Here is a 25,153-nt window from a genome sequence, read left to right as displayed (position 1 = left end):
CTTTTATATTTATATATTTTTATTTTGAAGCACTACATTAAATAATTAAATACGATCATTTAGCTGTTTACATTTAGGAACTAAAGCATTTTAATAAAATGATATGAAAAGGCAGAAACAAGTGTTTACCAGATAGTGCACCTATTATATATCTAATACTGTGCTGTATATTTAGCATCATTTTATTTGATCCTTAATGAATTCAGCAGTGGCTGTGGCTCTGTCCCTATTTTATTTGTGAGAACTTGCTTAACGGTACCCACTGAGTGATAAACCTTGTATTTGAAATACAAATCTATTTGTGCCACAGTATATTTGATGATCATGAGAGATTTTTAGAGAACAGAATAATGAAGGGAAACTGCCAAATAGAAGATGCAGACTTATGTGAGCTAAAAAGGTCTTGGAATTGTGGCATTTATTTTTCTCACAGTGATTTTTAATTTCATTCTTCTTTTTCTTTCTTTTTGAAAATTGTTTGCCTGTGCTGGAGTTACCTAGGCTGGAGTGCAGTGACTTGATCATATAGCTCACTGTAGCCTCAAACTTCCAGACTCAAGCAATCTACCTGCCTTCGCCTCCCGACTAGCTAGGACTGCAGGCTCATCCAATGGTGCCTAATTTTTTTGTATTTTCTGTAGAGACAGGGCCTTGCCATTTTGTGCAGTCTGGTCTTGAACTCCTGGGCTCAAGTAATTCTCCTACCTTGGCCTTCCAAAGTGCTGGAATTATAGGCATGAGCCACCATATCCAGCCCCATTTTTCTAATTCATACTTAATCCATCTTTTGTTTAAGCTGTTTATTTATCAAAATAAAAATGTTGTAGAGTGATATAGCTGAAAGAGAAAAGATTTTCTTAGTTGATTCTGTAATCGTTTTGAAGTAGAAATGTTAGTGTTATTCTTTAAAAGTTTAATTTTGGGCATCTAGTTTATACTTTTACATTAGCAAATTTTAATAGGAAGGCCAATATTTGAATGTAGGGATCAGCAAAATTAGTGTAATTTATTAAATGTAAGATAATGCAAAATAGGGTAGAACTAAAACTAAGAATAAAACCAAATCAGGCATATTTTAACATACCACAAACTTGTAAGAAAGTAATATTTTAGTGTCGTGTAATACAGAATGTGTATCACTCTGTGTTGGATAGGATGATTGAACTGCCCCCTTTAGGAGAACGTAGGTTCACTCTTGAGTATACGACATTTTAAATTAGGTAGCAGTACATGTTCCTGGAGATTCAGCTGGAAATGCTGCAATAGAAACTGAGAAGACCTTCTTCTGTTCTGAAATATGGAGCAAGCCTTCCAAAGTCCCAGTGTTCAAATCCCCATCTGAGACCATTTCTGCCTGTATGCTAGGCAAATTAACCTTTAGAAATGTTATTTCATACTAAAAACATGTACATGTGAACAATATCTGCTCCTACCCATCCCCAAAAGGTATCAGATATAATCTTATATGCAAATATTAGTTATTTTATGCCAGTAAAGGTATTCCAAGTAAGTCAACACTGAATAGTGCGTGGTGAATGCACTGTGAATGCAGTATGAATGCCAGAATGAATTTAATAATGTCCAACTATCAATATTAGGTAGTTGGAAAGAGAAGGTACATCCTCGTTAGATGCAGAGAGGGTGTCATATAATCCACATACTTTTGTGATTGTAATCTCAGGAGTGAGAGATTTATTAAGATCCCTTTTATCTGTTTTTTGCTGTTACTGACAACAGCAAAATAAAAAGCATGCTAAGTGGCGATTCCTCAAGGACCTAGAAATAGAAATTCCATTTGACCCAGCAATCCCATTACTGGGTATATATTCAAAGGATTATAAATCGTTCCACTATAAGGACACATGCACACGAATGTTCATTGCAGCACAGTTTACAATAGCAAGGACCTGAAACCAACCCAAATGCCCATCGATGATAGACTGGACAGGAAAAATGTGGCACATATACACCATGGAATATTATGCAGCCATTAAAAACGATGAGTTCGCATCCTTTGTAGGGACATGGATGAACCTGGAAACCATCATTCTCAGCAAACTGACACAAGAACACAAAATCAAGCATCGCATGTTCTCACTCATAGACGGGTATTGAACAATGGGAACACATGGACACAGGGAGGGGAGCACTATACACTGGGGTCTGTTGGGGGGGAGTTGGGGGGACAGCAGGGGGTAGGGAGTTGTGGAGAGATAGCATGGGGAGAAATGTCACATATAGGTGAAGAGGAGGAAGGCAGCAAATCACACTGCCACGTATGCACCTATGCAACAACCTTGCATGTTTTTCACATGTACCCCAAAACCTAAAATGCAATTAAAAAAAAAAAGCATGCTAAGTGAAAAGAGTCCTGAAAAAGACATCAACTCTGTTTATAAGCTGTGTTTCCTTGCATAAATCTCAGTTTCCATAGGCAAAGCTCTCAGGTTAAAGTAAAATATGTTATAAACAAAATATATGATAAAATAATGTATGTGAAGGTACTATTATAGTTTGAAAACGTGCAAACTTAAGGTGATGATACCGTATTTTTAATTTTGCCACAGTCATTTAATAGAAGAGTTGCATAATCTAAAGGCGCCAGAATTTTTGGAAGGAAGAGAAATATGAAATTTGGGGGGGTGGTTGGGAAGTGGTCAAATAGAGGCTCATATGGAATATTTGAAATCATTCTTATGAAATCATCATGTTGTAATTTTGAGAAAGCATTGAAATAGGAATACCAAGATAACTCTTGGATTTTTATACAACAGGTAGTTGGATTTGTCATTTTTACGTGAAGAATAAATACATACTTCATCCTCTCTCTTTTGAATTTAAACCTGAAGGTTATAAATACTGATGGCACTGGGAGACGAGTATTAGTGGAAGACAAAATTCCTCACATATTTGGATTTACTTTGTTGGGTGACTACGTTTACTGGACTGACTGGCAGAGGCGCAGCATTGAAAGAGTACATAAACGAAGTGCAGAGAGGGAAGTTATCATAGATCAGCTGCCTGACCTCATGGGCCTAAAGGCCACAAATGTTCATCGAGTGATTGGTAAGTAAGTCCAAAGCTTTCTTAGTAATGGAAACCAGGAATGGAAAAAGATGGAGATAGTCAGCAGTGTAAATTATTGATGTTTTGTGGCAATTTAGAAACCCCCCCTCCTTTTTTTTTTTTCTTTTAAACTGAGAAGGGACCTTTTAAATGTTGATTTACTACTCTGGTTACCCAGTTTGAATTGAAGGGCTCAATCCACATGCACAGGCACATGCATACCTTCATCAAAAGAATTCAGTCCGATTGCATGAATAATGTACCTTATTTTACAGCTTACTATGGATATAAAAGGAAAATATTTCACCATGCTTTTACTCCCTGTTAATCTGTATATTGCTTGTTTGTGACATTAGAACTGAAATTCGAGATTGGGAGCAGACATAATCATAGGCATTTGTGAACTGTATGCTCAGTAATTTAAAAGTGAAAATATGTTGAATGTGTCAATGTGTGTGTCCTTCTATGCCCTTTTATAATTAATCTTTTAGGTTCCAACCCCTGCGCAGAGGAAAATGGGGGATGTAGCCATCTCTGCCTCTATAGACCTCAGGGCCTTCGCTGTGCTTGCCCTATTGGCTTTGAACTCATCAGTGACATGAAGACCTGCATTGTCCCAGAGGCTTTCCTTTTGCTTTCACGGAGAACAGATATCAGACGAATTTCTTTGGAAACAAACAATAATAATGTGGCTATTCCACTCACTGGTGTCAAGGAAGCTTCTGCTTTGGATTTTGATGTGACAGACAACCGAATTTACTGGACTGATATATCACTCAAGGTTAGCAAAAGAATTTTAATATTAAATCTAGCAACTAAAAGGGAGAACTTCTAGAATTTCTGAATCTTCATGCCATGACCTACTTCCCTCATTGCTTGACAGTCAGAGTTCACCAAAAACCTTTAAGGTTTTGTTTTTTGAGTGTGTTTTGTTTGTTTGTTTATTTATTTTTTTTTTGAGACGGGGTCTTGCTCTGTTGCCCAGGCTGGAGTGCAGCAGCATGATATCGGCACACTGCAACCTCTGCCTCCCAGGTTCAAGTGATTCTTCTGCCTCAGCTCCCTGAGTAGCTGGGACTAGCAGGCACGTGCCACCACGCCCAGCTAATTTTTGTATTTTTAGTTGAGACAGAGTTTCACCGTACTGGCCAGGCTTGTCTCAAACTCCTGACCTTGTAATCCACCTACCTTGGCCTCCCAAAGTGCTGGGATTACAGGCATGAGCCACCATGCCCAGGCCAAAACCCTTAAGTTTTTAAGTGAAGGGAAAGGCCCATTCAGTATTTTATTAGATGCTTTTTAATACAAGATACTTTGCCAGAGTTTGTTAAACTGCAAGCCGTAGTCTTCCTCTACTTTCTTCCGTTTGAAAATGATGAATGACATTTTCTGCAATTAGCTGAGTAAGAAAATGTGTTATTCACATAAAATGGCTATCGATTTACTTTAAACAAAAAGTCTTGATTTACTTTAAACAAAGTTTTAGGGCCTGACTGAGGCGGAAAAGGCCTATAATGGGTTATTCTTTATTTTCTTCTTCCTAGAATAGTTACTGAAAAGAATACCAGGATGGTCAAAGAGAGGAAGCTCTAGACCTATAAATCTGAAGAATAATCTTTTCTTCTTCCAGATTGTTTAGGGCTTGTTTCAGATAACTTGTGTAAACTTTTTTGTAATATGCGAAAACATGGGGTATTGGAGTCAGAGTTGGATTCTAATGGTGTTCAGTTAAATTTATTAAGTGAATAAATGAAATCAATCTTGGTTTGCATCAGGTGATCTTCTAAATTTCCTCATCTTGAAAATAGGGGGGTGGCCAGGTGTGGTGGCTCATGCCTGTAATCCCAGCACTTTGGTAGGCTGAGGCAGGAGGATCACCTGAGGTCAGGAGTTTGAGACCAGCCTCGCCAACATGATGAAATCCTGTCTCTACTAAAAATACAAAAATTAGCTGGGTGTGGTGGTGCACACCTGTAATCCTAGCTACTCAGGAGATTGAGGCACAAGGATCACTTGAACCTGGGAGGTGGAGGTTACAGTGAACCGCGATCATGACACTGCAGTCTAGCCTATGTGACAGAGTGAGACTCCATCTCAAAAAAAAAAAAAGAAAAACCAAAAAAGAAAATAAGGGTAATGCCATACTTGCAGGACTATTGTATTAAATGAGAAAATCTGCGGACACAAAGTACTTAGGATAGTACTTTATAAGACATAGTATCTATGATTAGTTTGAAATATTATTTTTTAAAATTTTATGGGATTCAGAGCTATAATGGTAGTATGATAACAGTTAACATTCATTTTATATGGTAGGGATTATGAGTTGGCATATCTTAAGCACCTTTAGAAAATTGACTACTAGGCAGGATCTGTAGCATTGTGGTCACAGGTTTCCACTTGATTACTGATAAATTTTAAAAGTCATTCTGCTGTTAGAACCAAATTTTTGGTTTTTTAGCATTTTAAAATTTCCCCTGAATTGGCAATAAAACTTGAAGTTGCATTTCTTAGAGATTGACATCAAATTTTTCTATACTTTCAAGTTATGTGAATTTTATTAGGAAATAGTATGCCTCTTGGCCCTTCTGGATCCTCTTGCCCCTGACAAAAGCCAAACCAAACCTTCTTTCTGGATAGAGTTTAAACTTGTGCTATGTGACTTAGTTGTTCATTGTATTTTGCAGACCATCAGCAGAGCCTTTATGAATGGCAGTGCTCTGGAACACGTAGTAGAATTCGGCTTGGATCATCCAGAAGGCATGGCAGTAGACTGGCTTGGGAAGAACTTGTACTGGGCAGACACAGGAACAAATCGAATTGAGGTGTCAAAGTTGGATGGGCAGCACCGACAAGTTTTGGTGTGGAAAGACCTAGATAGTCCCAGAGCTCTAGCATTGGACCCTGCCGAAGGGTAAACAGCTTTACGTGTTCATTCTTTGCAACTACAATGTACATTTTGGGAAAGATTGCATAGTTATAGATGATATCTTAGTGTCTTAATACTTATTAGGAATCTGACAACTAAATGACAGATGAACTTTTAAAAAAATCATTAATTGAGATTTTGCTGATTTGAATAAATACTAGCTAATTTTACTTTGGTCATAATTTAGATGAAGAAAGAGGGGAATGGATTAATAATCACATGTTACTGATGAGTATATTGATATGTTAGGTATATATACCAACAGGTATTATCCATCTATAGTTGCTTGTACTTCTTCCCAGTATGCTAGATTCCAAACCTATTGAAGTAAACACGCTGAAACAAATATTATGAGCTAAGGAAAAACTACATTTAAAAAGCTTTATTTTGGAGTGTTTATTAATTCAAAATGGATAGTTTAGTTTGATCATATTATAAACTGGCAGTAGCTTTGGTATTACAAGATAGACTAAACTGTTTACAACATGATGTTTTTCAAGGGCGGTGTTCCTTTTTACAAGAGTCAGCAAATTTTTTAAAGCCAGCAGTTAAGAAATCTGAAATTTGAGGAAACATTCCACTTTTAAAAGAAGTCAACAGGCCGGGCGTGGTGGCTCATACCAGCACTTTGGGAGGCCAAGGCAGGTGGATCATAAGGTCAGGAGTTTGAGACCAGCCTGGCCAACATGATGAAACCCTGTATCTACAAAAAATACAAAAAAAATTAGCCAGGTGTGGTGGCATGTGCCTGTAGTCCCAGCAACTTGAGAGGCTGAGGCAGGAGAATTGCTTGAACCCAGGAGGTAGAGGTTGCAGTGAACCGAGATCGCACCACTGCCCTCCAGCCTGGGCGACAGAGCCAGACTCCACCTTAAAAAAAAAAAAAGTGTATACATATAAATACGTTTACTATATTTGTAATTTACAATAGTTTCCCTGAAATCACATTGATTCCATTATTAGCTAGTAATTCATCTAGTTAGAAGGCCGTTGTCAAGACAGCTTTTCTGCACTGACATAGATTGTGGTGATTTTTGCTCTAACATTAGCTGCCAGACAGATAAATCTAATAGTTAGGACTAAAGACTCTAGTATTGGTTGGTGCTGGCAAATGTGAAATTTTCTCACTGTTGTTTCTCTTTGGCTCTTGTGGTGTGCACATGCCTGTCAGCTGACAAGTGGAAATGGATATAAACCCAGGATACCTTCAGTTTTCAGGAAAGCATGTTCATACATTGTTACCAAGTCAGTCATCAGCTGACAGGCTCATGAGTGAATGTCTATCCTCAGGTATTTCATGAGAGCCGGCACGTGAAGTGCTTTTTTAGTTCCAGTATTCAAGAGTCTCAAAAACTAGCACCTCATACTTGAAAGGGCGTTTGGTCAAGGATTAGGTTCTAGTTCTAGCTCTGTCATGTAACTGGCTTGAAGACATTAGATAAATCATTCACATTTCTTGTAGTGTTTTGGCCTCTTCATCTATAAAAAAGACTGTACTGTTTTGGCCTCTTCATTTATGAAAAAGCCTGTACTGTAGGATTGCTGTAAGATTAAAGCGCAAAACTCAAAAAAGGAAAATAAAAGCAAAATAATTATTCTAAAATTTCAGAGATTATAGTGGTAGTGGACACATCAAGCAATGATTTGTTGTTCTTACCATATAGTATGCTCCCTTAGACCGTATGACCAAATACATTTTTGAGCTTTGCTCTTGACTTCAGTTAAAGGCTTAGTATTTATACTTACCTTTTATGTACTTCTGCAGCTTATTTTGAGGATGAGTTGATTATACAAGTCAACAAGTAAGTTCAGCATATTGAAAACTCAAATTACTTAATATTCAGAAATACATAAAAATATTTTACTCAGAAGTGAACAAGAGTCTGAGACCAGAGGGAGCTTTAAATCTTTGTTGTTTTTTTGAATATTAATTTTATAAATGCCAGTGCTGCAATAAACTGTTGGTTTATTTCCAGTTCCTAAGTTTGGATGGAACAAATTTATTGGAAAGACTCAGGAAAGCTGACTCACTTCCTTTTTGGGATATGGAAAAAAATACTTAGTTTAGGGTGCCAAAATAATTGAAAGCATTGTAGCCATGATTTTGTTTTACCCATTTCCTTGATTTGCCATATGTTTTCTTTAAATTTATTTAGTTACTATGCATGAATATGACCTTCCCCCCAGATAATAAAAAAATGAAATGTTAAATATTTATTGTTTTGAATTTAGATTTATGTATTGGACTGAATGGGGTGGAAAACCTAAGATAGACAGAGCTGCAATGGATGGAAGTGAACGTACTACCTTAGTTCCAAATGTGGGGCGGGCAAACGGCCTGACTATTGATTATGCTAAAAGGAGGCTTTATTGGACAGACCTGGATACCAACTTAATAGAGTCTTCAAATATGCTTGGTAAGCTTTACTGCTTTTTACTCAGACAGACAGTATATTCTTTCCATGTAAAAATTTTTGGCTGCTATTTATCATTGGTTAGATACTTTGAATACAACTTCATATGAATGTGTCCATTCTTCTTCTGTTTTGGAATTGTATTGTTTATTATTATTAATAGTGATTCAGGTACTTGGATTCATCTATTATGTAAAAGTTTCATTGTTATCGGGCTTGTAATGAAATTTTTAACTCCCTAGATACCCCTGAAAGGACTTTTTGTACCAGTAAAATATGTATATTTTCATCTTTTTCTCCTATAGTTCAAGAAGGAAAAATGAACTATAGACCCTTACATAGAGAAAATAAAACCACATTTAAAGTAGACCACTTCAAGAATTTTAGGAAACCTAGTGATTCATAGCAGGAATATAAGTTTGAAGCATGGGGTCAGACTGCACATGGATTGATTTCAGAGAACTGGTCTGGTTTTAGAATTGCTTTTAAATACATTATTCTATTTTAAATTGCTTACAAATATGTTTTATGTTAGATTTTTTTTTTTTTTTTTTGCCAACAAGACACTTGTATTCTCACATGTTTCATCACACTGCTTCTCCCTGTCTACTGCCTTTCCGAAAATAGGACTCAACCGTGAAGTTATAGCAGATGACTTGCCTCATCCTTTTGGCTTAACTCAGTACCAAGATTATATCTACTGGACAGACTGGAGCCGACGCAGCATTGAGCGTGCCAACAAAACCAGTGGCCAAAACCGCACCATCATTCAGGGCCATTTGGATTATGTGATGGACATCCTCGTCTTTCACTCCTCTCGACAGTCAGGGTGGAATGAATGTGCTTCCAGCAATGGGCACTGCTCCCACCTCTGCTTGGCTGTGCCGGTTGGGGGTTTTGTTTGTGGATGCCCTGCCCACTACTCTCTTAATGCTGACAACAAGACTTGTAGTGGTAAGCTGCATTTCCCTCCAAAGCAAGCTAGAATTAGAGAAAGCAACATTTTCAAAGTACTTTAGTGTTTGTTCTTTCTAAAGTAAAACATTTTGGAAATCCAGAAGAGGTTATTTGTTTAGTTAAATGGTAGGGGAATGCAAGTTTTTGTTACTTACTACTTGTTTGATGATAACAATTTGATGTTATAGAAAAATTAAGTCTTAGGCTGGTGCTTTGTCTTATGTCCATAATCCCAACACTTTGGGAAGTTAAGATGGGAGGGTTGCATAAGCTCAGGAGTTCAAGACCAGCCTAGGCAATATAGCAAGACCTTGTCTCTACAAAAAATAAATTAGCTGAGGTGGTGGTGCACACCTGCAGTCTCACCTGCTCAGGAGGGTGAGATGAGAGCATCACTTGGTCCCAGGAGATTGAGACTTCAGTGAGCCATGATCACATCAGTACACTCCAGCCTGGGTGACAGAGAGAGACTCTTTCATTAACAAAAGGAAAAATTAAGTCTTTTACCCTTGGATGTTAAATGTTAAGTGTAAAATTTGCATAGTGTCAAGCATCATATTTATTTATTATAAAGGAAGGGAAGAGCAGTACAAACAGTAAAACAGAGAATCCTAAAACACAACTTACTTGTCCTTTGAAGTGCATAGAATAGGACAATCATAAAAATTTTAAATGTTTAACAGGCAATACAGAAAATGCGTATGAGAGCATGTGACACAGTATAAAGTAATAGTTGATAGAAAACTAAAGAGAACATGCTATGAACATAGTAGGCAGTTGCAATTTAATTGAAGCTGTTACTAGATCTTTTCATTCAGTCCTGAATCTAGATTTTTTTGTGTGTGACTCCCTCATCTCCTGATTTTTAAATACCGGCAAGTACACACACACACTAATAACAAAGTATGTAACAAAACATTGTCAGCTAGGGGAAACCTGGTTTATAACTTAAATATATATTTGAAGGCCCATTTCTTGGTAGATAGACAAGAACAAATTGGTAGATATGATTAAGAAATAAGTAGATTAGATCAGAGAGAGTAGATTATGGAAGAAGTAGGGTTTGGGTCAATATGGTGGAAGTAACAAACTGCTAAGGATATTTGAAATAATTAACTATCGACATGACTTTCTTTTGTGCTTGAGAGAATGTGTCAGAAATCCCATAGGAAAAATTTGGTCTATTCTGATGCCAACTTCAGTTGTGAAAGAGAAAGAACACAAGCATATAGTGGAATGATTAAGAGGTTATACTTTGGAATCTCTGCCACACATTAGCTTTTTGCTTTACACAAATTAATAAATTCTTTAAGCCTTAATTGTTTCTCATTGGTAAAATTGGAATAATAATAGTAACTGCTGTGTAGGGTTGTTGTTGTGAAGATTAAAGATGATACATGATCTGAATTTCTGAGGAGAAAAACCAGTATCAGGGAAGTCAGTTAGACCAGTGTGGTAATGCAGGTAGACCTGGACAATAGTGGTGGCAGCAGCATGTTTGTTGATGAAGAGAAGTTGATGGATTCAAGATATATTTTGAAGCCGGAACAAGCAGAAGTTATTAATGAGTTCCATGTGGGAAAGAAAGGGAGGAAGCAAGGATGACCTCTATTATGTGTCATAGATGATGGACTATAATCAGAGAAGAGACATGTGGTTGGAGATACTAAGTTTGGAATTGCCAGGATATATTTAAAATGAATGAGGTTACCTAAAGAGAAGGTGTAGTGCAAGAGCCAGCAACTTTCTCAGGCTTTGTGGGTGTTTAGGCTGTCACACCTGCTGAACTCTGCACAGCTTTCACCGCGGTAATGCGAGAGCAGCCTTAGGCAGTACATTTTGAAAATGGAAGTGGCTGAATTCTAGTAAAACTTTATTACAGAAACAGGCAGCAGGCCAGATTTGACTTGTGGGCCATAACCCCCATCAGGCCATAACTCCCCATGATGGAGAGAAAAGAAGGCAGTTGGTAAACTGTGCGACTCTGGTTGAGGAGGGGATGTTCACAAAGAACACTGAGAAGTAGCAACCAGAGAGGTAAGAGGAAAAGCAGGAGAAAATAGAGGCATGGAAGACAGAGATAAGGTTGTTTCAAAAATGAACTCTATTGAATGCTGTGAAGTTGAGTCAGGGACAGTGACATATATAGACATCTCTTTTGAGAAGGTTGGCTTTGAATGGAAGGAGAAAATGAGGTAATAATGGAGGAAGGAGGTAAAAGAATACAGAATGACTGTTTGAGATTACTGTCTTAGCTGCTTATACCCGTGCTTATTGGTTAGAGAAATTACTGCTGAGTGTCCCTAATATCTTGTCTGTTAGCTGCATTTCTGAGATACATCAGCAGTGTTTCAAGAGGCTTCTTACTTTTTATAATGAGTACTTATATTTATAAAGATGTATTCGATTCCAAGGCATATTATAAGAGTTTAACACAAAACACTTGCCCTTAAAATTTTTCTAACATTGTGTAATTTACTCCTTGACCTGTTACAAAAGGTAAATCAGATCATGTTTCTGTGCTTAAAAACCTTACAATGGCTCCCATTTCACACAGAATAAAAACCCAGTTCTTACAATGGCCTGCTGGGTCCTAATGACCTACACCCCACATTTCATAACCCCTCTTCACTCTTACGTCCCACCACTCAGTTTTCTTCTCTAACCTCAGCTTTTACTCTTGTCTCCCTTGCTTTCTTCATAACAGCCATGATGGCCTCATTGCTGGTTTTAGATAGGCTAGGTACCCCCACCTCATGCCTGTTACACTCCTTGTTTCCTCAGCTTGGAGTGTTCTTGCATATATTTACACAGATAGCCCTCACCTCTAAGTCTTGGCTTAATTGTTTCCATCATAGTAACACCTGGTCTGTGCTATTTAAAATTAAAATTATGCTGCCATCCTATCCAGCATTGCCAGTGCCCCTTATGTGTACTTTTTCTTTTTCCCATAACACTTTCATTCTTTTATATATTATGTAATTTATACACTCTACTATTTAGATAACTCCCATCTTTACTATATTTATTGCTTATTGTCTGTCTGTTGGAATATAAACTCCATGAAGCAACAATTTTTTTTCTGTTTTCTTCATTGACATATCTTAACATGTGTTAGAATAACACTTAGTATGTGGTAGACACTCAAAAAATTATTGTTAAATAAATGAATGAAGAAGCAAGGCAAGATCTGGAAAAACACATATGCTGTTTTACCCAACAGCTTTGTGACCTTGGAAAAATTATTTAATCTTTCTTTTTTCTCTTTCTTTCTTTCTTTCTTTTCTTTTTCTTTTTCTTTTCTTTTTCTTTTTTTCTTTCCTTCTTTTCTCTTCTTTCTTCCTTCCTTCTTTCTCTCTCTCTCTTTCTCTCTTTCTTTCTTTCTTTCTTTTTCTTTCTTTCTCTCTCTCTCTCTCTTTTTTTCTTTCTTTTCTTTTCTTTCTTTCTTTTTGACAGAGTCTCACTCTGTCACCCAGGCTGGAGTAAAGTGGTATGATCTTGGCTCACTGTAACCTGTATCTCCCAGGTTCAGGCAGTTCTCCCATCTCAACCTCCTGAGTAGTTGGGATTACAAGCGCGCAGCATGGTACCTGGCTTTCTTTTGTATTTTTAGTGGAGAGGGGATTTCACCATGTTGGTCAGGCTGGTCTTAAACTCCTGACCTCGGGTGATCCACCTGCGTTGGCCTCTCAAAAGTGCTGGGATTACAGGCATGAGCCACTGCGCCAGTCTAACCTTTCTGATCCTTAGTGCATTCACCTATCAAATAGAGATAATAATTTTGTGGATTAAATAACATTTAGTATGAAATGTAATATATTGAAGGTCCAAAATAAGTTTTTATTTCTTTTCCTTCCCTTGTCTCAAATAATTTTATTCTCTTACTTTAAAAGTCATAGCTACAAGTTTATGTCACTCAGTGCTTCTTTCTGGCTTTTTTTCCCCTCTTTTTAAGAGATCAGGTTTTACTGTGTTGCCCAGGTTGGACTTGAACTCCTGGGCTCAAGCAGTCCTTCTACATCAGTCTCCCTAGTTGCTGGAACTATGAGCCCATGCCACTGCACTAGGCTCTGTTGATTATTTCTTTATATATTATTGTAATGAGCATTGAACACCTATTACACGCTGGACATTACTTCAGCCATTGGAAAATATAGCAGTGAGTGAAAATCAGTGGAACAGATAACAAACTGAATAAATTATATCAGGGGTTTGGTGGCAATAAGTATAATGAAGAAATCCAAAGAGCAAGAAAGGGTGATAGTGGCAGGGACTGCAGTGTTAAGTAGGGTGATTAGAGAAGTTCTTACTGAAAAAGTGACATGTCAAGAACTGAAGGAAGTGAGGAAATGAGCTATGTGGATGTCTGGGAAAAGACCTCTCAAGCAAAAGTCGGTAGTAAATGCAAAAGGTCTTGGGGTAAAATGTCCGATGAAGTGAAGAGATTAGATCAGAGAGGAAATGGAAAGCCAAATTGTGTAATCCTTTGTTCACTACTGAAGTGGCCTCTGTGGCACCTTTGTGCAAACTGGAAAAAGATGTTTCCTCTGGGCAGATTTAGCCCTATAGGTACATGGCATGGCTAAGGAAGTGTGGACTGGATTTCAGTTCCTACTCAATGCTCCTGGCACACTGCACAAATGGCACAGTCATACATGATGGGCTTGGCCTTATAGTTTAGTCTATTCTTACTCAGGAGCAACACCTTTATCTAAGCTACAGGTGAACACATAACGCCTTCAGAAGAGAATTGAAAAGCTCCCTCATACATACATGTCATCCTCCAGGTTCTTTGCTCTCTTCATTTTGGGAATGCAGGACTGAGACAACCAGATGAGGTAGTTGTTAAAGCACCATTCTGAGGGAAATGTGGGAGAGGTGGTTAGAGTTTGCATTAATTTGATAGGGTAGATTTAGGCTTTTAAAATGGCTTATTCTGTGTCATTTTAAGCACTTACTGACTTGAAAATAAGTCAAAATATTAGTTGGCTCTTAGAAATAAACAGTTAATTTATAATTTTTAATATATTTGAGTAGACTTTTTGGAACAAGCATTTATTTGGAGCCACATGTGGCCTTTATCTTAATCTACATTTCTAGAACAACAAGATCTACACCTAATTGTGGAATCTTATTGAAGGTTAAAATTTTACTTGGAAAAGAGAATACCCAGCAAAATATATTAGGAGCCACATATATATTTGATTAATTGCTTCCCAGGCAAGAAAATTTGGGAACTAAAACTCTGGGGTCTTTTTTTCTAAGTCTTTTAAACAAAAGGGGTTCTTGCTATGTTGTTCAGGCTGGTCTTGAACTCCTGGCCTCAAGTGATCCTACTGCCTCAGCCTCCCAAAGGACTAGTATTGCAGGCATAAGCCACTGCTTCCAGCCAATTTAGAATCCTTAAAATTTTTTTTCTTGATTTACTAAGAAAGTAGTACTGCCAAAATAGAATTCTTTTAAAATAAAAACAATAGTGGGAAACTTTTTAGCTATTCTCTGATGCGTTCTTACTACTTGAAGCATGGACTCTATAAAAATTGCTAAAAGTTGTTAAATCACCGTATAAATATAATGGACTCCAGATAATGGAAATTTCTAGTAGGATCATTGGGATAACTTTCTAAATCTTCCAAGCTGAGTGTGGCTTTTTAACTAATGAAGAACTTAAATAAATCAGAATTGCAGTTTTGTAAATACCAAGTCTCTTTCTGAGTACTGAGTTCCTTTGGGATTTAAGCCAGTATTCATTTGAGTGTAAATGTAAAATAAGCTGAGAGACCACAAATAATGGAGCTGTGAAGAATGGGGAATAGGAGGAAATAAAGCAAGGAGTCCTGACTTGGCTATATATGTTTAATATTCCTCACAAGGACAAAATTCTCCTGGATTTAGGTGATGACTGAGCACCAAGAAAATAGAGTATAATTATGAAATGTATAAAAATATTTCAATGAAGATTTTAAAAATGGCATTAGACTTTGAAGTTGTTGGTAGTCTCTCAAAAGTCATTCTTTTCTAGATGTTTTCCTGTATTAAAGATGACTGCATAGTAATAAGAGGACTAGTCCCTGAGAAAGGAAAATGTGCTGTCTTTGTTGCATTTCCCATTTCATGAATTTAGGGCATCAACACAGAATATATTTTGTTTTGTTTTGTTTTTGAGACAGAGTCTTGCTGTGTTGCCCAGACTGTAGTGCAGTGGCGCAATGTCAGCTCACTGCAATCTTCACCTCCCAGGTTCAAGTGATTCTCCTGCCTCAGCCTCCCAAGTAGCTGAGATTACAGGTGCATGCCACCATGCCTGGCTAATTTTTGTATTTTTAATAGAGACGGGATTTCAGCATATGGGCCAGGCTGATCTGGAATTCCTGAGTTCGTGATCCACCTACCTTGGCCTCCCAAAGTGCTATGATTACAGGTGTAAGCCACCGTACCCGGCCTACAAAGAATATTTTTTAGTGAAAATATAAAGATTTTATGAAGATTAGAAATAATGAATATAAAGTGTATTCATTTATTTTCATGCTGTTGATAAAAGCATACCTGAAACTGGGAAGAAAAAGAGGTTTAATTGGACTTACAGTTTCACATGGCTGGGGAGGCCTCAGAATCATGGTGGAAGGCAAAAGGCACTTCTTACCTGGCAGCAAGTGACAATTGAGAAAGAAGCAAAAGTGGAAACCCCTGATAAACCCATCAGATCTCGTGAGACTTACTCACTATCATGAGAATAGCACAGGAAACACCAGCCCCATGATTCATTTACCTCCCCCTGGGTCCCTCCCACAACATGTGGGAATTATGGGAGTACAATTCAAGTTGAGATTTGGGTGGGTACACAGTCAAACTATATCTATAAGGCATCTATTATTCATTTTTGTAAGTTTTACCTGCTCCCTTTCCATGCCATCATCACATACAAAAGAAAATAATATCTGCAATCCATGAGGGTTTAATGCCTGTTATTACCAAGTTTATTACTGCTACTACTGGTAATAAACAATAGTTATTTTAAATTTATGGCTGGGCGCAGTGGCTCTGCCTATAATCCCAGCAGTTTGGGAGGCCCAGGTGGGAGGATTGCTTGAGCTCAGGAATTTGAGACCAGCCTGGGCAACATAGCGAGACACCATCTCTATTAAGTTTTTATAAAAATTTTAAGTGATTAAAAATATATTAAGAATTTACATTTATATAGTGCCTTACAGTTTTTAAAGTATTGTCATATATGTTGTAAAATTATCGTAGTAATTCAGTGAGAGGGACAAGATGACTATAACTTTTATTTTACTGCTGAGTAAACTTTGGCCTAGAGAGGCTCAGTGACTTACTTAAGATCAAATGAGAAGGCTGAGACTAAAATCAGCCTTCTTTTTTTTCCCCTTGAGATGGGTCTTGCCCTGTCATGTGTAGAATCCATCTGTAAGTTTCTGCTTTAACTTAGGCAAGCCCAGGCTTCCTGCCACCCACCAGACAGAATAGGTTAAGGGTTATTCACTTGGTAGACCAGGAGAATTTTGTAAATTTTTATCAAATGCCTCATGGAAATAAAGTTTTCTGTGGTGTCTCTGTGGACAAGATAGAGAAAAATAGGGTAGGTGGCTATGTCATTAGGTAAATTCATAACTGATTTGGTAACCAGGGTGCTGATTAGTGTTACTCTAAAGAGAGTTTCTGAGGGCATGCGAAAGAATTCTGTCCTCAGCCTTAGGTCTTCAGTATCTATGTCTGTTTTGTGTGAAATATATACAACAGGCTGATCAAATCATTGGATGATAGAGGATGTAGAGTAACTAGATTTCAGATTTTCTCTTTTCTTCCTTTTAAGCTCCTACCACTTTCCTGCTCTTCAGTCAAAAGAGTGCCATCAACCGCATGGTGATTGATGAACAACAGAGCCCTGACATCATCCTTCCCATCCACAGCCTTCGGAATGTCCGGGCCATTCACTATGACCCACTGGACAAGCAACTCTATTGGATTGACTCACGACAAAACATGATCCGAAAGGCACAAGAAGATGGCAGCCAGGTAATTGAGAGCTTGGTTCAAAATTCATTCCTCCTGACTAATAACTGGACTCACCAAGCATCCTATTTCACTTGTTTTGACTCTGCTTAAGTATGTGTGTATGAAACTGAAATTCTGGATCCAGTAGCTTATTTTTTCCTTCTGATGATATTTTCTTCGAGTAAGCAATTGTTTGATATTATGATGAAAATTGTTAGGCTTACTTAAGCTGTTATATTAGTAATGGCTTTGTGACTGCCCCCTACATTTCTTTATGAAGTCTTTTTACTTATATTTCTATTTGTATAGATTATTAGAAGCCTTGACATAGGCCTTGGTTCTGATACCAGCCCTATTCCTCACTGGGATTCTTACGAACTTTTTTTTAGCTGGAAAGAATGCAAAGCACATAGCTCTTACGTGTTATGTAATAGGAATTCAATAACAGTTACACTACTAATTAACTATTATTTAAAAGGTTTGGATATGAAGCATAACACAGTCTCAGTAAGATTGAAAACATCTAACATGTTATTAATCCAATGGGTTGTATTAGTCATAATTATTTGGTGAATGTGGAATGGGAATGAGGATATTATTAATAAATCTTACCCATTTACATGCCAGTTATGGATTTCTATACCATTATCTATACTTCTTTGCTTTCGTTCTGTGGCTAAGCCCTGTTAGACTGTGATTACAATATGATAAATAATTACTTATTGTCATCCTTACAGCAGTGATAGTAAGTTGTATCTTGAATGTATTAAAATTTAGGGAAGTTAGAGTACCGTTTTTCGCTATGTCTCATCTTACAATAAAGAGCAAGGAGGTAATATATCTACAGCTGCTGAGAGATCATTTAGGGTATAGTCATAGCTGTATATTCTAGATGGACTTTCCACCATATAGGCCAGGACTGATGGGCTGATAACTAATAGATAGAAATAATTAAATTTAATGCACAGCCAACTACATGGCAAATAAATTAGATAACCTCATTAAGGAATATGTTACTTCAGAGATACCCATTAAGTAAGCTATAATTCGGATTGAACAAATAGACAAAGCCTCTCTTTTTGCTTAATTTTATTTTTTAAAAAATTACATGTGTAGAGTTGAAGATCAGAAAAGGAGATGATGGATTTGATTTGTAACCTTTACTAGTTGCTCTTATCGCTAGGGCAGCATTTTTCAAATTAAGTACTGTGGTCATTTTGGGCTGGATAATTGTTGTGAGGGACTGCTCTGAATACTGTAGGATGTTTAACAGCATCCCTAGCCTCTGCCCACTAGATACCAGTTATATTCCCAGAGTCGTGACAGTAAAAAATGTCTTCAAACATTGCCTAATGACCATGGCAGGGCAATATTGCCAACTGCTGCTTTAGAGGTACTTCTAGGATATGGTTTTAGCCACAGTTGTCTCCAGTTTACAGAAGAGATTTGCTACCTTCTCACTCCCATCTCTTAATCAAAGCATTGTCGGGTTCTTGGAGCAACTAATCTGACCTTAGCTCTTTTCAGCAGCAGGATAACCCAAGAAACATTGGAAATGTGTTTTAACAAAGAAGCACATTACCCATAAAAAAAGGTATCAGTAAGAAATATTTCTTAAGACTTGAGAGAGCCTTCTGAGCTGTGTGCCCCTATAGGTATAAGCATTGTAAGTGAGTGTCTCAGGGTTATCTGCCCTACAGTTTAATTTTCTGTGTATTTCTTTTCTTCCCTAGGGCTTTACTGTGGTTGTGAGCTCTGTTCCGAGTCAGAACCTGGAAATACAACCATATGACCTCAGCATTGATATTTACAGCCGCTATATCTACTGGACTTGTGAGGCTACCAATGTCATTAATGTGACAAGATTAGATGGGAGATCAATTGGAGTGGTGCTAAAAGGCGAGCAGGACAGACCTCGAGCCATTGTGGTAAACCCAGAGAAAGGGTATGTTACTAAAGTGGCTTTCAGATACTGTGGCTTCTGAGACCTGCCTCACCCTTCTTTTCCAGCTGTTACTCATTTACCTTTAAGTGTCCTGTGCTCTAGCAAACAACTCAGTCTTCTCTATCCATTTGTCTCTGCATTATCTTAACAATTTTCTTGTACTTTCTCTGATTTCACTGCCCAGACTTTGTTTCCTGGGCCACTATTGGTTTAATTCTAAGTCTTACCTATGCCTTCAGGACCATTTCAACTGCCACGTCCTCCAGGAAGTTTTCTTTCATCTACCTCATCCCAGACAGCTGTGATTTTTCCCCCCTCCTGAATACTTAGCACTCTGTATCTATGCCTAAGCTATACTTAGTCCTTTCCAATTTACTTTACATTTAATTATTTTTTAGTCCTGTATTTACCACTAGACATCAGTTTTCTTTATGATGAGAACTAATATGTTTTCATTCATTTAATACAGAGCTTTGCATTTAATAAATACTCAGTGCTCAGTCGTATCTGAGTGAGTGATAAGGTATTCAGCAAGGAAAATAGCTTACTTCAAAAGAGTTAGAGGAAAAGGATGAAATTTAGAAGTTAAATATAAGAACTTATTTATATATGACTTCTTTTTAGTTATTAAATAGATTAGTTAGAGAATTTAAACTTTTGTGTTTAGGTGTCTCTAGTCACTGATCTTTAATTCATTGTGTTCTGAAAACATATGTATGCCTATGTCTAACACTATTCTATTAATCTATGAAAGCTTCCTAATAACTTCTGTGTACCTTTGTTGCTACTATTAAAAGTAGTAAAAGTATCCCATGACCTTTTGAAAATGTAAATATATAAATATATATATAAATAAGTATTTATATATATATTTTCAATAAAAGGTCTGGCTCTATCACCCAGGCTAGAGTGCAGTGACAACAATCTCAGCTTACTGCAACCTCTGCTTCCTGGGTTCAAGTGATCCTCCCACCTCAGCCTTCCAAATAGCTGGGACTACAGGCACACGCCACCACGCCTAGCTAATTTTTGTGGTATTTTTTTGTAGAAATGGGGTTTTGCTGTGTTGTCCAGGCTCGTCTCTAACTCATAAACTTAAGCAATCCCCCTGCCTTGGCCTTCCAAAGTGCTGAGATTATAGGCATGAGCCACTATGCCTGGCCAAAAAATACATATTTTAAAACATTTAAAAAGATTTAAAAATATTCTACCTCTATTTGTCTTAATAAGAATATTCTCGTTTTATGTGGTTTCTTACTCCAGTAACTCATTTTTTCCTCCTTTCCCTCTAGGTATATGTATTTTACCAATCTTCAGGAAAGGTCTCCTAAAATTGAACGGGCTGCTTTGGATGGAACAGAACGGGAGGTCCTCTTTTTCAGTGGCTTAAGTAAACCAGTTGCTTTAGCCCTTGATAGCAGGCTGGGCAAGCTCTTTTGGGCCGATTCAGATCTCCGGCGCATTGAAAGCAGTGATCTCTCAGGTACCCAAGAAATATGTTTTCTTATTTTGATTCAGGTTTTTAAGATGATTCATCTATTGTGTTTTTCTTGCATCATATTTTTTTGGGCACATTTCCTGGCAGTTTTATTCATTATATGTAGTCATCAGGTTGGTTGGTGAAGAGCTTTTTCTTCAGCCATCAACATGATTACTCCTTTGTTACGTAGTTACCCACTAGTTTTCTTCATCTTGGCTCTGTAAATGTATTTCTAATGCATCTCTTCTCCTTTCCTAAGTCTCCTGCTCTAGTTTATGTTCTCGTCACCTCTGGCCAAATCCTAGCCTCTGGTTGATGTCCCTGCCATTTTTTCCCGTAAAAGTTTACACATGGCTCCTAAATTTTCTGAAACATGGTTTTAATGTCACTGCTTTCCTTAAAAAAATCTTCACGGTAGTTTTATAAACTGTAGGAAAAAAGTCTAGTTGCATTCTTAAGTTGGCATAAGTTGGTATTCACCTTTCACAACCTCATCATGGCCTTTACCTTTCTGGTATTTTAACCAAATTAAATCATTTGTTGGTCTTAAGATATACTTTTACTTTCACATTTCTCTGCAATCTTCTGTCTGTAATTACAGTTACCTCCCCTGTCTACGATTTCTGATGTCATATACTCTGTGTTGGCTTCACTAGTGATCAGATAAATGAAATTAAAATATTATACTATTTGTGTCTGTCAACATGGCAAAATATGTTAATGTTGATTATTGCCTAGCATTGGCCAGTATGGTGGAAAATAATATGCCCCCAAGTGCTTTGGTGGAAGCGGAAATTGATAGAACCTTTTTAGAGGACAATTTGCCAGTAATAATCAAAATTTAAAATATGCATTCCTTTTGATCTAGTGATTTCCTTTGTAGATAGCTGTCTTAGAGAAATACTGACCCAAGTGTACAAGGGTATTTGCTGAGCATTATTCATGATAGTCCTTCATGGAGAAATACATTCTATTATATCAGTGTATGGAATATTGCATTCATTCAAAAGAATAAAGTGTGCACTGACGTGACTGATTTTTAAAAATTAAATTTTATAAAAATGCTTAAGATCTAGTTTTGTTTAAAATTTAAAACCATGTAATATGTACGCAGTATATGTATACATACTGTTAAGAAATGTGGGAACTCAGGCCAGGCGTGGTGGCTCATGCCTGTAATCCCAGCACATTGGATGGGATCCAATGTGGATCACCTGAGGTCAGGAGTTTGAGACCAGCCTGGCCAACATGGCAAAACACTGTCTCTACTAAAAATACAAAAATTAGCCAGGCGTGGTGGCAGGCGCCTGAAATCCCAGCTACTCGGGAGGCTGAGGCAGAAGAATCGCTCGAATCTGGGAGGCAGAGGTTGCAGTGAGCCAATATCATGCCGCTGCACTCCAGCCTGGGTTATGGAATGAGACTCCATCTCAAAAACAAAAAAAAGAAATGTGGGAACTTCTGATCTCAGATTCTTTAACAATGAAGAAGAAAGAGAGAAGAGGGAGGGAGGGGAGATAGGAGAAGGGAAGAGAAAGAAACAGGCATATATGTCAGTATTTTTCTCAAGAAATAAGTATATCTCAAGAAAAGTCTGGAGCATTAGCATACTAAAATGCTAAGACTACTTATTCCTGTATCATGTACATTTTTGTATGTTTGAATTTATAATGTTTTAAATCTTTTTCACATTTGGTATTTTTTAAAGAATGTATTTTTCATGTTCAAATGCCTCCCTTCCATTATGTATTCTCTGATTCCAGACAGTTATGCACACACTTATGCATGTTTAGTTATACACCTGGTGTAGTATATTCTTTCCCTCATCTGATCTCCTTAGTCTCTTAAGTCACCTCTGATTTGTACATTAGTTATTTATGTCAGTATTTTTAACTTCTTTTGTGTGTGTGTGAGACAGGATTTTGCCCTGTCACCTAGGCTGGAGTGCAGTGGTGTGATCATAGCTTGTTGTAGCCTCAAACTCCTCAGTTCAAGCAGTCCGCCTGCCTCCACTTCCTGAGTAGCTGGGACTATGGGCACACACCACCACAGCCCGCTAATTTTATTTTTGTAGAGATGGGGGTCTTGTTGTGTTACTCAGGCTAGTCTCAAACTCCTGGGCTCAAGTGATCCTCCTGCATCTGTCTCCCAAAGCTCTGGGGTGACAGGCATGAGCCACCATGCCTGGCAGGCAGTTGTCTGTGATAAAGCTCTTCACAAAAATGTTTCATTCAGTATGATTAATTTTGTCCCACTGCTGCAGTGAGCCATGATCATGATTGCGCCACTGCATTCCAGCCTGGCCAATAAAGCTGAGACCCTGTCTCAAAAAATAACCCAAAAACTGGTGACTTGAAAGTTTATTGAGGTATAGGAGTTCCTTATACATTCTGGATATGAATCCTTTGTCAAGATATATACTGCATATATCTCCCAGTTTGTGATTTACCTTTTTATTCTCCCGGTAGTATCTTTAGATGAAAAGAAAGGTCTTAATTTTAATGTAGTACAGTTGATTAATTTTCTTTTTATGGTTAACACCTTTTATGTTGTTTAAGAAATCTTTATGAGGGTTGAGGGATGAGAAATTACTTTATGGGTATACTGTACACTGAGGTTTTACACTAAAAGCTCAGACTTCACACTTGTACACATAATAGGTACATCATATATATCCATGTAAAAACTTGACTTGTATTCCATAAATATATAGAAATAAGAAAAGAGAAAGAAATATTTGTCTTCTGCAAAGGTACAAAGATATTTTATTTCTTTTTTTTCCCTAAAATTTCTTCATTTAACTTTTCTTCTTGAGATCTGTAATCCATCTGGAATTGATTTTGGTATGTAGTGTAAGGCAGGGGTTAAAGTGTATTTTTTTTCCATATTACTGTTTGATTCAGCATTGTTTATTGGAAAGACTGTCCTTTCCCTACTACTCTGTAGTATCACCTTGGTTATAAATGAGGTGACTGTATTTGTGTGAATTTGTTTCTAGACTCTGATGTTTCCTTGGTCACTTTGCCTTTACGCATATGATATTATACTGTCTTAATTATGTAACTATAATAGATTCATCTACATCTTTAGTGTTTTTTCAGGATTACCTTGGCTATTGTTAACCCCTTCAGTTTCCATATACATTGTAGAATCATCTTGTGAGTTTCCCCTTCCAAAAAATCACATACTAAGATGTTCATTTGGTTTGCATTTAATTGATAGTTTAGAGAGAATTACCATGAACATGGTAAATCTCCCAGTTTATTTAGATCTTTAATTTCTCTAAATGTTTTGTAGTTTTCAGCAGAGGTCTTGCCTGTCTTTCATTAGAGTTATTATTCCTTGGTATTTGGTGCTTTTAAATGCTAGTGGTAAAGAATATTCTAAACTTTTAATACTTTATTTTCTAATTGTGCCTGGAATATGGAAATAGTTTCTTTTTTCCTCCTTCTAGAATATTGAGCTTGTACCACAGGACCTTGCTAAGTGTACTTATCTTTAGGATTTTTTTTATGTTACAGAATCATGTTTCTACAAATAATGAGAGTTGTGTTTTTTTCTTTCTAGTCCTTTTCTCTTTTTGCCTTATTATACTAGCTGGGGCACCCAAATACAGTGTTGAATAGGATGATAATAGAATCCTTGTTTTTGTTTTTTTCTTGGTTTTGGAGAAGTATTCAGTACTTTGTGATTGAGTGTTCTTTGCTAAGATTTTTCTGTAGATAACCTTTGTCAAATTAAGGAATTTACTTACTTTCCCCAGCATTATATATTATTCTTTTTATTTATTGCTGGATTTGATTTGCTAATGTTTTAAGATTTTTTTTTTTTAATCTGTGCTCATGAGAAGGAATACCTTATAATTTTCCTTTCTTATCATGTATTTGGTGTTTTGCCATCAAGGCTATGTTGGCCACATAAAAAGAAATGTTTCCTTTTTTTCTTTCTCTTTTCTTTTCTTTTTTTTTTTTTGAGATGGAATTTCACTCTTGCTGTCCAGGCTGGAGTACAATGGCACGATCTTGGCTTACCACAACCTCTACCTCCCAGGTTCAAGCGAGTCTCCTGCCTCAGCCTCATGAGTAGCTAAGATTACAGACATGCGCCACCACACCTGGCTAGTTTTTTGTATTTTAAATAGCGACAGGGTTTCTCCATTTTGGTCAGGCTGGTCCGGAACTCCTGACCTCAGGTGATCCACCTGCCTCAGCCTTTCAAAGTGCTGGAATTACAGGCCTGAGCCACTGTGCCTGGCCCCTCTTTTTCTATTCTTTGAAAAAGGTTACTGTCAAGTTGATTTTTTTTTTCTTATATTTTTATGGACAATTATGCATTTATCCTGACACCTT

At 37.2% G+C, this 25,153-nt stretch overlaps 1 protein-coding gene and 1 long non-coding RNA gene across 3 annotated transcripts in view; one reads left to right on the top strand and one right to left on the bottom strand.

Annotated features, from left to right (window-relative positions):
- Positions 1-25,153, bottom strand: part of LOC110567689 (uncharacterized) — a 162,432-nt gene that overhangs the window by 63,169 nt on the left and 74,110 nt on the right. The window lies entirely within an intron of this gene.
- Positions 2,802-25,153, top strand: part of LOC110568512 (low-density lipoprotein receptor-related protein 6-like) — a gene marked incomplete at its 5' end in the record, with an annotated part of 35,265 nt that continues 12,913 nt past the window's right edge. The window contains 8 exons of the mRNA XM_064376666.1: positions 2,802-3,066; positions 3,558-3,847; positions 5,754-5,980; positions 8,228-8,412; positions 9,037-9,363; positions 17,198-17,400; positions 19,113-19,324; positions 20,617-20,807. Of these exons, the coding sequence (XP_064232736.1) occupies positions 2,802-3,066; positions 3,558-3,847; positions 5,754-5,980; positions 8,228-8,412; positions 9,037-9,363; positions 17,198-17,400; positions 19,113-19,324; positions 20,617-20,807 (1,900 nt within the window). The remainder of the gene's footprint in view (positions 3,067-3,557; positions 3,848-5,753; positions 5,981-8,227; positions 8,413-9,036; positions 9,364-17,197; positions 17,401-19,112; positions 19,325-20,616; positions 20,808-25,153) is intronic.

Source organism: Aotus nancymaae, unplaced genomic scaffold (assembly GCF_030222135.1).
Source record: "Aotus nancymaae isolate 86718 unplaced genomic scaffold, 86718_ANA_hifiasm-v0.15.2.pri h1tg000016l, whole genome shotgun sequence".
Lineage (NCBI taxonomy): Eukaryota > Metazoa > Chordata > Mammalia > Primates > Aotidae > Aotus > Aotus nancymaae.
This window is presented reverse-complemented; position numbering and strand designations above follow the sequence as displayed.